General features: G+C 30.2%; 1 protein-coding gene across 2 annotated transcripts in view; it reads left to right on the top strand.

Moving 5' to 3' along the window:
- LOC148619857 (phosphatidylinositol 3,4,5-trisphosphate 3-phosphatase and dual-specificity protein phosphatase PTEN-like) overlaps positions 1-11,371 on the top strand; it is a 54,491-nt gene extending 43,120 nt beyond the window's left edge. For both annotated transcript variants that reach the window (XM_088580209.1, XM_088580208.1), the window contains one exon: positions 743-11,371. In XM_088580209.1, coding sequence (XP_088436335.1) covers positions 743-1,156 — 414 coding nt within the window. In that variant the 3' untranslated portion in view covers positions 1,157-11,371. The remainder of the gene's footprint in view (positions 1-742) is intronic.
- The last annotated feature ends 4,109 nt before the right edge of the window (positions 11,372-15,480 follow it).

The raw sequence follows: 15,480 nt of genomic DNA, 5'->3' as shown, positions 1-15,480 counted from the left end.
GATGTTTTGTTTTGTTTGGTTTTTTTTTTTTCAGAACTACCCATCCTCTTTTAAATGGGAAATATGTGTTAATTATTTAACTTGAGAAAATTGGGATAAGTGTACAAAACCTTGAGTCAGTACTGAAAATTATTTAACTCATTTAGGATAACTAGAAACACACAAGTCATACTGTAAATAATTTAGTAGTGTAATTTTAATTAGTTATTTTGTTTGTTTGTTGGGGTTTAACGTCCGAGCAGCAATATTTCAAGTAGAAAACACCTTATTCATCAGTTCAACTACCTATTGAGGAATAATTTCTCTTCTTTGGGATCATTTTGAGCCTTTTTTTTTTTTTACATATTTGGAAACTTTTATTAGCAGAAACAGCCTTATTTCAGAGGTAATTAATTTAAGGAGGTAGACCTAGGGTAAGGGGCATAACTCTAGAAATCAGGGATATGCTTGTATCATATTCAATTTCACCAAAGCCTATCAATCTTTTATTTGAAACAGAATATAATCAATCCAAGTTATTTTGATGCTTACATGAGATTTATGTAAAATGCTGAATACAAACATTCCAATGAATTTTAAGAGTTGTTTTCCTTACCCTTGGTCTACCTCCTTAAGACTTACTGCTCACATTGTCAAATTTTTCCTGATTCTTACAGATTCCAGCACTTTAAATAAAAACAAAATGAAAGACAAAGTCCTTAATAGGTGTTTTATGACTTAACCACTTTATTTATTATTACAGGTGAAACTTCACTTCACAAATCCTGAGAATTGTGGATTGTATAGTTCATCATTGAAAGTTCCTGACCCTCATGGACTTAGACATAGGTCAAGAACATTAGAACAAATACATTCTGGTAATGACAGTAATTCTTCTTCCATAAATCATACAGGCCTTTCATATGACTTAATGCCACACTCGATGACTGCATTGACACTAAATGATAGACGTGAAAACCAGTCTCCTGTGATTACCAGGCCAAGGTCACCTTCTCATCCACACCATGAAAGACCAAGATTCATGTTACCCAATGACACTGATGGAAACTGTGGCAATATATCAAGCGAAGCCTACAGTGAGAGTGGTGAAGAAGAAAATCTTTCATCCACTGATGATGAGGATGAATGGAAAGAACTTGAAACGACAGCTGTATGATGTTGATTTTTATACTAAATTAATCATGTGATAATGTAGTCCTTTATTGTTTTTTTTTCCTGATGAGCCTCACTTCTTAAGAATTGTGATTTATGAAGTATCAGTCCTTGCAAGAATCAGGCAGTATTCTAAAAAAAAATACTCTGGACTGGGCATGTCAAAAACCCAATAATCCTATGGTAGGTATACACTAAAATGGGTCTTTTTATCCATCTGATTAAATTATCAGATTTCAATAGAATGTTCAAAGAAATCATGTTTTGGCAGAGTTATCTACTCTGAATTGTTCATTTGTAATTTATTTCCTTGAGAAAAAAAATCATTTTGTCAGAAAGAAATGGCAAACCTGATCTTTTTTTATGGCACAAGTCATGAAATTAATTAGTCAGAAATATGTTTATTTTTTTCTGCCCATGTTTTACTGACTGCTTGATTCTTGTTAAGACCAATACTTACAGTTATGACAGTCATGGACAGTTGATGTCTTGAAATTTTATTTCAGTTCACAGCAAAAACTTAATTAATTGTTATGGTTTGATGCAGATGCATGAAACAAATATATAGTACTTACTATGATTATATTTAAAAATGTTTATCAGTAATTCTTTCTATTTATTACTTAAAAAAAGATATTGGACACATTTTTCTCACATTTGTAAGAAGGGAATATTTTTAAAATGCTAGGTGCAAAGTCATGCAATATACTGGACTTATGTGTCAATCTTGTGTAGATTGTCTCCACAACATAATTGGTGTGATTTAAGGGTCATTATCACCTTTTGATAAAAATGAACTTTATTTCACTATAATTTTCCCTCTAAGTACAAAAAAATCTGCACATTTAGGAATAGTTTAAAATATGGTTAGACCTAGATTTCTAAATCTTAATCTAAAATCTTAACTTTATTTTATCAATTCTTTAGAAAGTGCTAAAATAAACTCAGTTGAAATAATGTTTTGAGATTTTCCCAATATTTTAAGGTGAAGACTATTCATATAGACTGGCTGGTCAATATCAGGACAATATTCACAAAATTAATTTAAATTATGTAAATTAGTGGACAGTGTCCAAGTTAGACTCAGGTGTTTATTTTTTCTGCAGAATCTATAAACAGCACAGAAAGAATAAAGTCACTGTTCAATAATATTTTACATAAGATAAAGGTCATGCTATGCCTTGAAAAAGTTCCAGATACCAGGGTTTGAAATTAGCAGGGGTCCACTTGTCAGTAGCCCCTAAAATTTGTTTTGGGCTTCCAAATTTTCTACTACTATTTTAAAGAACTATACATATTAGCTACCAAGCCAAAATTTTAGTTTAAAAACCTGGTTTGTTTGTACTCAGAGGAAAATTTGTGATGATATAATCCATATTTGTTGAAAGGGAATGAAAAACCTTAAAATGATTATCATATGTTTTAATTGTACAATTGTTTAGTTCTCTTTTTTTCCTTAATTCTATATAAAAAACTGAAAGGGCCACTTATTGTTATCTTTTCTTAAAGAAATTATAATAATAATTAGCATTTATGTACAAGTTCCCCTAAGAGTAATTAAGTAGCAATCTTTGTAAGAATCGTGCAAAATCTGAAAAATGTGATACACCCCAAAAAAAAGACTACATATATTTATTTTTGTAATTAAGTTGTTTTATGGGTCTGTACTATGAAATGTGTAATTATTCATTCAAATCTGCCTGCTCTTAGGAGATGATCAACATTGAAAAGCTAATTGATTCTATAGTATTTGTGTGTCATTTACAGAGTTATCTCCCTTAATTTTGAAATCAACAGTGCATTCTATATAATTTTATCTCTTATAAACATGGGTTATATGAAAAACCACATGTTACTTTCTGTTTAGTATGACATTTTAAACAAAATACCAAAAATATGTAGGCTTTCCAATCTTGAATCACATTTTGCATGATTGTTATGTGGAGTGCTACTTAATATAAATATAGAATAAGGCAATAAGACAGTAATTTTTTGTCAACTTTCTAGATCACTTAAAATCTTAAAGGAAGTCATATTTATGAAATAAAAATATGAGTTCTATCATTTGTTGTGAAAGCAAATAAATAAGTCTAAATAATAAAGTTGAATTCTATTGGAAAATATTTCTTACAAATTTCAAATACAAATGTATTTATTATTTATTCTCAGGTCTCACAACACCATGGTTCAAGCTACTGGATAAAAGCATTGAGAGATTGCTTTTTTTTTGTGGGGGGGGGGAGATGTAAAGAAAAGTTAATTACGTGTACACATCATTCACAAAGGTTCTTTTTTTTATTAATTAAATGTGATATATGGTATTATATATATATTTTCGGCCTTCATTTCATTTATTGGTTCTTAAGTCATTCTTGTAGCATACTGTATGCATTTACCCTATTAAGAAAGTTGACAAAAAACTTTGGACTTATCCCCTGTGCCTGATTCTTAGGTTAATCTGTACTTAATACTTGTTTATCTGTTTGTACTCTTGTATTATTTTTTTTAAAACATCTAGATTAGAAAGGCAAAGTGTTCTGCTTTTCACATACTGTATCAGTTGATTTCTATTTATTTCAGTGAAATATCAATTTTCTATGGCTTGATTTTTTGTCCACCACCACAAAATGACATTTGGAAATGCTAGGCATCCTTGCTTTAATTTTCTTTTTTTTTCAATATTTTGTCCCCTCCCCACACAACACAATGTGGGGAAATGCTAGTAGCCTTTGCTTTGAATTTCAATCTGTTGATATTTTTCCTCTACCGCAACAGAACATTGGGAAAGGCTAGGCGTCCTTGCTTTGAATTTCTGTCTATAAATATTTTCTTCTTGATTTATTAACCATACACAAAGAAATAGTTTTTGTTGCTTTTTCAATTTTAAATTTAAGGTCATTTTTGCTTTTACAGAATTAAGTATACCTCTTTCAATGACTTAAAGCATTTGTAAAAGTTGTATATATGAAAGACTACTTAAATGGGGTGTAATGATACTAAGAATATAGTCAATATTGTGTTACGATAAAATCCAATTTTCTATGTTATGTTCTAATGCAATGTCCTGTTAATTTCAAGCAATATTATGCCCGATAAAGCTGCCCTTGGGCAATTCAGATGCAAAAATAGTCTTCTCGTCATATTAGAATGGAAATAATTGATGGTAGGTATGGAAATTTGCTCATATACACACGGGTTGGCCTTTTATATTCATACTTAATACCTTGTGATCACTATGTACCAAAATTGAATACAAAGTCCCAGCTCATGTATGTACATGTACAACACCATACTCCTCATCAATTACTTCTACTATTACTGTAAGGCACATTTGGCTATACTATGATAAACCTGAATAATTAGAAAACCAAAATCTTTTCAAGTCCCTAGGTATAAATTTAAATGTATTTTTAACCTTGATAAATCAAAGACCTATTTAAGGAGGTAGACCTAGGGTAAGGGACATAACTCTTGAAAGCAGTGATATGATTGTATCCATATTCAGTTTCATCAAAGCCTATCAGGCTTATATTTGAAACAGAATAAAATCAGTCCAAGTTACTTGGATGCTTACACAAGATTTGTGTTAAATGCTGAATACAAACATTCCAGTGACTTGTAAGAGTTGTGTCCCTTATTCTAGGTCTACCTGTTTAAACTGACCGAAAAAAAGATTTGGTTTCTACAAGTCTTTATGTATTACCATAGCATTTAAATTGCAATGAAAACAAGATGTTCATGATAATTCAGGTTTTTGTTTTTTTTTCAGGGTTTTCATAGAATGTATTATTACACTCCTATAACTGTATTGTATATTGATGATTTTACATGAACATCTATTTTGTTTTCCCATTTGCCCATCTTCTTAAATGTAAACTGGGAGTTATTTTTTTAATTTTTTTTTTCAGTTCAATGTTTTTTTTTTTTTTCCAAAGTTCTTTTGTGCAGCTATAAATTTGCTGTTAGTTATAGCGCTTTATAGTCTCCTTTGTTGAAAATAGTTGTGACAGCTTTATTGGTGCATTACAATTCATTCTACAAAACAAATGGTGAAGAAAAGCTTAAGCAAACATTTTTTGGTTTACATTATATTGCATCTAAAATTAAACAGTCTAAGCGACCAAGATAATTTGGTAATTATTGATAATTATATACACTTTGAAATTTTTCTTTAAGGAGGTAGACCTGGGGTAAGGGACACAACTCTTGAAATCAGTGATATGTTTGTGTCATATTTAATTTCACCAAAGCCTATCAAGCTTTCATTTGAAATAGAATGAAATTGTTCCAAGTTAGTTTGGTGCTTACATGAGATTGATGTAACATGCTTTACACAAATGTTCCAATGGTTTGTAAAAGTTATTTCCTATACCCTAGGTCTACCTTTTTAAGTACAAGAGCATATTTTTTAAAGAAAGACATGATACATACTATACTAATTGCAAAACAGCTTTCACAGAATGAATATTGAATTTTTGAAACGGTGAGTAGTTTTCAGATGTAGTGTTTTATATTTTGGTATTAGAATTTTTTTCCTTCAAAGGGACCATAGCAAACTTAGGGCATTTCAATTTAATTGATATGTTGTTAATGTTAGGATTTTCATTCATTTTCATGAAGATATGATACACAGAATATTTTTAGTATTGGTAAGAGTACTGTAAACAATTGTTATAGGAAAATTGGCCTCTATTTTCATTTATATTTGTGGTAAATTACACATACTTTTGAGCATATCCTGTAGGACTGTTATATCAACTAGCAGTGAAGTACTGTTTGTAGTAAATTTTTTAAGTAGTAGACTTTGTAAGAATCATGCAAATTCTGTAAAATGTGATACAGCCCAAAAAAGGCTACATATTTTTATATTTGTCATTAAGTTGCTTTATAGGTCTATATGATGAAATTTACAATCATTCATTCCAATCTGTCTGCTCTTAGGACACAAATCACGTTGAAAATCCAATGGTTTCTACTGTATGTTAGTGTCATTATACAGAGTTATCTCCCTTTATTTTGAATTCTTCAATTCATTCTATATAATTAATACCTCTTATAAACAGGGGTTATATGAAAAACCAAATATTAATTTCTGTTTAGTATAATATTTTAAACAAAATATCCAAAATAAAAATATGTAGGCTTTCCAACCATGAATCACATTTTGCATGATTTTTAGCTGGAGTACTACTTAAGGGCTTACTTGTAGCTAATTTGTTCCCTTCTGGCCAAATACAGTGAAAGTCTGAACCAAACCCCATTTGGACTTTAAAACTGGTTCAGTTTAGACAGATGTTTGGTTTACCAAGGTTTAGTGTTACACTTACAAAGTGTCAGGTTTAGACAGGTTTTTGGATTTTAGTGTTTGGTGTAGACAGGATTTTTTTTATTTCTGTAGTAGGGTTTAAACAAATTCACTATATAAGTTTTGAAAGTCTGGATTTTGATCCATTGCAGTGCATTAGGATATTTCTTGAAATACATGCATTTTAAAATGGTGATTGACTGTCTGAGGGGGTTTATAATGTCCTTGACTACCCTGTCTTGAAAGGTCAATATTGCTATCAGTACATGATTCTGTGTGGTTCTGTCAAAAATATCTAGCTGAGAATGTTTTTCAGTACTGTTTGTAACTCTTGATTACTTTAAACTATTCCATGAACCCCAGAATGCAGTTCTCTTCCAATTCTTCAATGGGATTTTTGTGGGTTCTGTCAAATGCACATATTCCCTGGTATCAATTTTCATGGTTTAAAAAAAAAAAAGACTAGTGATACATAGTAATAAAAATCAACTTGGCAGGTGCTATGTTTCACAGTTTTCTGTCCACATCGAAAATAGCAAAAATTAGTATATATTAAGTGTTTACTGTAATCTGGATCCCACATTTTCTAACACTCGTGTATTTCAAGATCTGGTTACTTAGTAAAAGTTTTCTTGATACATTGGGATTTTAGGTTGAAATGTTTAAACTATTTAAAAAGTCTATGAGTCACTGAAATTGGGATTGTAAATTCTTTTCAGACCTTTATTTGAAATACTAAATGTATGTGGATTTATTTTCAATTATTAGGTATGGCTTTATCATGAATAGATAAAAGAACAAGACATCAACAATTTTTTAACATAATTTAAGAAAAAAAAATACCCAACAGTTATTATTTCAAAATATGGCAGCATTAGAAAAAGTGGGGTCTAGAATACCATAGTGTGATTAAAAGAAAAGTATTCCAGGGTTCATTGAATAATTTTAGCTTTAAAGAGTTACAGACCAAAGCTATGATGCATTACAGTCATGGAATATTAAATATTTCTTGTGTCCCATGTGTTAGTATAGTTTTTTGTGCAATTGTTTGGGAGGAGTTGTTCCCCTTTTTTTTGCTCTGTTTTTCTTTTGAAATAAGGGTTATTATATTCAAAGCAGGTCTTTTGTACCATATACATAAAATCAATGTCCAAATGCAAAAAAACCTTTTTCACTTATTTGAATAAAATTTAAACATTTACATAAAACTTCGTTTTTTCAATTATTTTATTGTTTTTTCTTTATTTAAGATTAGGTGAAAAGTGCTTCATTTCATACTAATATTTTGATAGTGCTGTATTGCTAAAGTAAAAAACTAAAACCTATGAATTCTATGAGTTCCTAGTGTACTTTTACATTGATGCTTTTATTAGTTGATAGGGTGAAAGCATAATGAAACTTGATAAGCTTCTAAATCATAAAATAAAAATTCTCAGATAAATTGGATTACATGAATGTTTTAATAAATTCTTAGATTTTCTTGGTTAATGTCTGTAGTTTGCAATCAATCGCAGCAGGAAGACAGCTATTTGTTGATTACATTGTAAATGTAAAGGTCAGTGTAGACATGTAGCCAATGATGTCATAATATCAGTTATCCATTTGATTGTTGGCTTATTATACTAGTTCTTGTCATTGATTGGTTTTAACTTACCAGTGACAACCCAGAGCTAAAGGTTTAGTAAACAGTGATTGGGTAAATCTGCTGTAGAGCTTTGATCAACATACCTTATCAGGTTATTAGTACTAACATATAATTTCTTCTACTGTTTGTGTTCTTTTTTTTAAATTCAAATGAAAAAACTGTTAATATTTTATTTTTAGTTCAAGACATTGTAAATAAGTGCTTTTCTTCAACTCAGTATATTTCTCTGCGTGTTCAAATGTGATTCTTGCTAAGTGCTTCTGTATCAATTTTGCTAATTTTTTTTTCTGAATGTTGCTGTTTTGATGACGTGTAGTGATCTGTTTATTTTTTTTTTCTGACCATATATACATATATATATTATCTGATATCAAAAATAGGCCATTGCTATAGGGCGTTTGTTACTTGTTGTTTTTATGGTAACTCAGGGCAACTAGTTACAAAATATGTAGGTTAAAATGATTATAGCTGATACAATGATGATGTTTAGGAGATAGAGTTGGTCTACGTTAATTAAATGGCAACCATTAGATGAATTTCCTTACATAGTTTACTGGACAATTAAGAAAGAAACTTTTAACTTTTTTGTCATTCCATAAGTATTTTTAAAAATCTGTCTGATAGAAGTTTTAGACTCTGTCTTAATTAATCAGTCAACTACCAAAGGTTGTACATCAGCTGATTTGTCTCATTTAATCAAGGGAAACAACTCTCTCCCCTGAACATTGTATGCGCTATAAAATTATATTAAATACTGTTAATTCCAGAACTATTGTATGCATTTATTATTTCATTTTTTTTTATTCAAAATGGAATTTGATTTTTATGATAAATAGAAAACTGAGAAGTGTTGAAAATAATTATTGCAGTAACAACCAGTTAGTTTTTTTCACAATTAAAAAAATGATATGATTATGTTGGAATCTTAATTTTTAAAAATTTAAGAGTTGATGTAAAGGCAAAGTTACAAACTCTGTCATTAAGATTGTGTACTTCAGTTTAATCTTTTCGTTCTCCTCTTATGGTATTAAATGTCAATGATTAGGTTTGAAATTTAGAGAATTGGTCTTATTTTCTGATTTCCATAGGCCATTCTTTCATATTTTTATATACCTAATATTTACGATTTTTATCAGACATTTTCTGCTAGAAGCGATAATGATACCCTCTTATACAATGAACTAGTATGCAAGAGTGGTATTTATCTGTAATCTGTACCTTTTCTTTTGTTCTTGTTGATATTTTTCTATCAGTGGTACATGACAGAATCAGAATTAGAATTTTATTGGTATGAAAGTCCCAATAACTGGATTGTCACTATAAAACATACGTGGAATTTAACAGTGCAAAGTACTATATATTAAGTACATGTGAACATAAAAGTATAATCAATATTTTATTAACTGCATGCCTCCTCTGTAATTAGGTTTAACAAGATATATGAAATATCTGTCAGAATATTGGGAGTGATTATGACGTCATCGCACTTGAATGAAAGTGACATCACATGCCAATAGTTAGTAGTCACATTACCCATTTTTTTTGCTGAAAGTACATTAAAATAATCAAAAATGCAATTGTAAGATTACTGATTTACAGAATAATACTTACTTTAGATTTTGATCTTGTCAGTATCAAAATAAGAAATAACTATTATTATATATTTTTTGCTTAATCATAAAATAAAAATAAGTCCAGTGCTGTTCCAAATCAGTTATATATTAAAGCATGGAGGACTGAGATCATTTGTTTTCCTTTTATAATAATCATGAAACTTCAATAGTAGTTAATAGTTATTTATTTTGACTTTATGAATTTTGTACAATATTAGAATTTTAATTGAAACAATGCTCTGCAAAATTATTAATTGATCATGAATTATATGGTGCAAATGTTGATCTTTCATCAATTAAAATGATGGGATTTGGACAGATGAATGTCTGATCAGTGAATAATTGATAACTGATTGGGAACCAAATTTTGTGATATTGTGGTTTGGTCAAACTCCAAACAAAGTGTAAAATTTTCATTTAAATAAATTTTGAACTTAAAATAAAATTAGCAAAATAAAAGATCCACAATGAATAAACCACAAAATTTGAAACTGTTACAATTGTCTCAACGAATTGTTTTTCACTTGTTCAATAAAAGAAGTAAGCTTTTAAATATGACTGATAAAGGTTTTTTAAGGATTTTTTATATTGACCACATGGGAATTTTCTGTTAAAAGTTTTAGGCCCAATCGAACTGTTAGTGGCTTCTGCTACTGGGTCTGGATAAAGCTTTACACAGTATATCCACTTATTGTTCTTCCACATACCATAAAAGAACCAGTTATGCTCATTGCCTATTTATAATGGTGGTTGTTCGAACTCTGTATGATTACCTTTAGTTATTCTTCTATTATAGCAAATGAAATAGTTAACTTCAGGAGATAGAAATAGAATTTATCTTCTCTTATTACCTGATGAAATGTCTTAGGTAGTAAACTGGGCATGTGATAAGGAGAATAAATCTTTCCATCAGACACATGTTCAAATACGTAAGGAATAGTAGGTTTAAATCTACTTGCCAATTGTCCAGTTCAGTCAACTCTATCTCCTGAACTATTTTACTTGCTGAAGTTTACATTTTGTTTGTATAAAAGAGATTGAAATTCAGTGAAAAATCTGTATTTGCCATAGCTTAATAAGAAAATGGTTTAAGGTGAAAATTGTACTAAACTATTTATGTTAAATGTTATGATGGTGTCGGAGCACAAAACACTACTTAAATTACTGTGTGAAATAAGTGTGGAGAGGGAGATGTTACTATGTTACTGTATGTGATTGGCTTCTTCTCAATGTGATGATGATCTCGTTCTTTTTTTCAAAATTATTTTCCTACAACACCTCTTTTTTTTTAAGTTTATAATTAGCCTTTTTATGATTTAATTCATGAAATAATCTATTACACGCAGTTGAATCCAAAACTGGCTCTTGTAGATCAATAAAATTCTTGAATTGATGATCTTATGTCCAGTAGCATTTTGATCTATGTAAGTTCTCTTCAATTTTACAGTCATTTTGAATACTGCTGTAAAATTGAAATAATTATGTATGGTTGTGTGTACATATAGATTTTATGCTGAGACTTTGTCAATGTGTTTGAAAGTAAGAGATATATTTTGATGAAATTTTGTATGATGTATTTTTATGGAAGTAGTTGATTGTATGAATGTTTGTTATTATTGCCTCTAAAAATGCTGTTATAAAGTTATAAGTTTCTTATTGTTGCCTAACCTGTCCCAAATAGTGTAGATTGCCCATTGATGTTCGGATACGCTATGGAATGTGACTTTGTCCTGTTGACATAGGGATATGCTATGGAATGTAACTTGGTCTGGTTGACATTGGGATATGCTATGGAATGTAACTTTGTCCTGTTGACATAGAGATATGCCATGGAATGTAACTTTGTCTGGTTGACATAGGAATATGCTATGGATTGTAACTTTGTCCTGTTGATGTAGGGATATGCTGTAGAATGTAACTTTGTTCTGTTGACATGGGGATATGCTATGGAATGTAACTTTGTCTGGTTGACATAAGAATAGGCTATGGAATGTAACTTTGTCCTGTTGACGTAGGGATATGCTATGGAATGTAACTTTGTCCTGTTGACATAGGGATATGCTATTAAAGTGTCACCATCATTTACTTTACATATTACACATCATTAAAAGAACATTGTTATCATAAAAGATGCCAGTCGATAATGGCTAATGAGACATTACGAATAAAACAAACCACATAGATCAAGATAAAAAATATAATATACTATAACATTTAAAATATTATACTTAATAAATTCATGTTTTCGTCTATAACACATTTTATGTACTCAACTGGATAATGGCTAATGAGACATTACGAATAAAACAAACCACATAGATCAAGATAAAAAATATAATATACTATTACATTTAAAATATTATACTTAATAAATTCATGTTTTCGTCTATAACACATTTTATGTACTCAACTGGCTAAACTTGGAACCATTTCTATAGTTGACATTAAAAATTCAAGTTTGTCATTGATATCGAAAAGGTAAAAGTCCTTATTGAAAGCTTAGGCATTGGTGAATAAATCTTGTAAATCTTCGTAAAAATTACAATCAAACAAAAAAAGTGTTTCTCTTCAGTACTATTATTGTTACAGTATAAACATCCATCAGAGGTATAGCTGGTCTATTATGTCTGCCAATTTCAACTTTGAGTTGCAGTGAACCACATCTGAACAATGACAAAATACATCTATGATTTCTATTTTTTACAAATTTAACATTTTCAGTACAGATAGTATGTTGAAACAATCTAGGGACATAGGGATATGCTGTAGAATGTAACTTTGACTGGTTGACATTGGGATATGCTATGAAATGTATCTTTGTCTGCTTGACATTGGGATATGCTATGAAATATAACTTTGTCTGGTTTACATTTGGATTTGCTGTGGAATGTAACTTTGTCCTGTTGACTTTCATTATTTTAATGAATGTTTGCTTAACTTGCTGACATTAAATATTCTGAGGAATTTTGGTGAAGTTTACCAATTCACATTATGTGATTTTAGGAATGTTTCAACCAAGTTGACTAGGATTTGCAGAAAAATGAAACTTCAACTGTGTACATAGGGTTTCAAAAGAAGAATAAAACTTGACCTGTGAAGTTAGGTTTTCAGTTTAAGAATGAAACTTGACCTCTGAACATAGGGTTTCAAAAGAAGAATAAAACTTGTCCTGTGGACATAGGGTTTCAGAACAGGATGAAGTGTGATCTGTGAAAATAGGATTCCAGAAGAAGAATGAAACTTGACCTGTGGACATATGGTTTCAGATGAAGAATGAAACTTTACCTGTGAACTTAGGGTTTCAGATGAAGAATGAAACTTGACCTGTGAGCTTAAGGTTTCAGATGAAGAATGAAACTTGACCTGTGGACATAAGAGTTCCAGAAGAAAAATACAACTTGTCCTGTGGACATGGGGTTCCAGGAGAAGAATATAACTTGACCTGTGGACATAAGGTTCCAGAAGAGGAATAAAACTTGACCTGTTAACATTCAGTTTTTCAAAAGAATAAAAAAAAACTTTTCCTGTTGACATTATGCTTTCAGAAAAAAATGTTACTTGCCCTGTTGACATTATGCTTTCGGAAAAATGTTACTTGCCCTGTTGACACATCGTTTCAGAGGACTGTAATTTGTCCTGTTGACATAGGGTTTCCGAATAAGAATGAAATGACTGTTAACGTTCGGTTTTTCAGAAGAACAAATTTGTCCTTTTGCCATTGGGTTTTCAGAAGAAAGCTTTATCTTTGATTTTGGTTTTGCTGAAGAAAATTAATTGATCTATTAACATGATATTCTTTGGAGGAATGTTAACGTAACCGGCAATAAATAAAGAACACTATTTGCTAGTTGAAATAGCTTGTACTTAGTTGAAAAGCTGGTGAAACGACTGGTAATGTAAAAAATCAGTTAGATGCCTCCAGATATTGGTTAGATTGTAGTAATAATCAACAGTTTTAATTTCTAAGGTAGGAGATAGTTAAGTATCGCGTCCTAGAATTTTTCTGAAATTTTGCATGCGGAAAGACCGACTCGAATGCAATCATGACAGAAAAAAATGACATCGTAACGCAGAAATTGTATTGCATTATCCAAGTATTTATATCTCATACACTCCAGAAATAATCGTCGAAGTGTTTGTAAACTTTGCGTTTTTAAGATATTGATCAATTAAATTTAGCTGAAATGCACTATGTAAAAAATAGCAGGGAAATTTTCATGAAACAATGAGTCATGAAACAACCTTTAGATCTGGTCAAGAATATTTTTGGACTTTCATACCCATATGAAGGTACCAAAACACAACAGCTAACATTAAAGATGTGATTAAATAAGTATTAGAAACCCAATTTAAGCAGACCTGGTCAAGAAGGATTAATGACTCTCTAAAAACGATAAATTATCGTTTATATAAAGAATCCCTTAAGTTTGAAGATTGTTTTAATTTACTATCCAACAAACAATGAAACACAAACGGTAGATGGAATGATATTCCAAGAGAACTTAAAATATGTTCATTATGAAGAGATGCAATTGGTGATGAATACCACTATATAATGGAATGCTGTGCCTTACATACAAACAGAAATAGATGTATAAATAATAAATTCATTACAAAGTGCAATTTCATAAAATTCAAAGCCGTAATGAATCAAACAAAACTCGAAATTTCGAAAACTCTCTAGATAACAATTCGTATTCTTTTTAATATTCGTTCGAAGAGCTCATCCAGAATATATATATAATCCTACTAGAGGCTGGTCTACTCCCAGTCCCCGCGTGGGTCCGAGAGCGTTACTCCGCTCTAACTGTTTGGGAGTAGGTACCCCTTTTGAAGCATTTTGTTCTTTTCTAAGCGATAATTATTTTCACACAATACTGTTAAATCATCCCCTGGGTACATGTTAAATCCCATTAATTAATCGCCTCTTAAATGTCAGCATACGCTAATCCTTAGTGTAATCAAAAATACTCGTAATTTGAATTAAATAACTAAACTTTATTAGGACTTTTTATCACTATTATATATTAGTTAGAATTGTATAAAGTCCTTGGTTGTGGGGATTCAATAAATGTTGACAGGTACTAAATTATCTATAACAACGAAGTTAACAGTTGCTCATGTAACATCGATAGATTGTTTGTTAACGTATCACCATCTGTCAATTATATATACATAAAATATGCATTGAGTACCATACAATAAAAATATATTAATGTCATTCCTAAAAGATCATGAGAGACAAACTTGAATAATCTGAAAATCATTCAAAGATACCAACAAGATTACTGATGAGGTGAACAGTTTTTTTAAAATAAAAAGAAATCGACTGATTCAATAAAAACAATCAGTGATACGAAAAAAAAAAGCTTTCGTCTAATTAAAATTTTAAAAATCTAAAAAAGAAGAAGTGAAAAATGACCCCATATAATATTTAGAGAAAATACGGAACCCTTCCCGCAAAATGATAGTCTGATCAAGGATAATAATCTACAAAATAAAAATCCTTGGCCAGATGCACAAAAACAATAGTAAATCGCATTTTATACGCCAAAAATATATGAAAATATATACATGTATGAGTTTATCACTTTGTTCTGGGCAAACCGATGTTATTTCAGAAATGTTAATCAGATAGTTTGTATTCCAGATTTATTTAACATACCCAAGAGAATCCAACTTTTTACATTAAGTATTCCAACAAATTGGTCCCATTTTTAAGATTATAATGCTTTTGTTGAGTTATCATATTCTTGAATTTGATA

Source organism: Perna viridis, chromosome 4, assembly GCF_037379345.1.
Source record: "Perna viridis isolate PV_CMFRI_1.1 ecotype Kerala chromosome 4, ASM3737934v1, whole genome shotgun sequence".
Taxonomy (NCBI): Eukaryota; Metazoa; Mollusca; class Bivalvia; order Mytilida; family Mytilidae; genus Perna; species Perna viridis.
The sequence above is the reverse complement of the archived record's forward strand: the minus strand, read 5'-3'. Positions and strand labels throughout refer to the sequence as shown.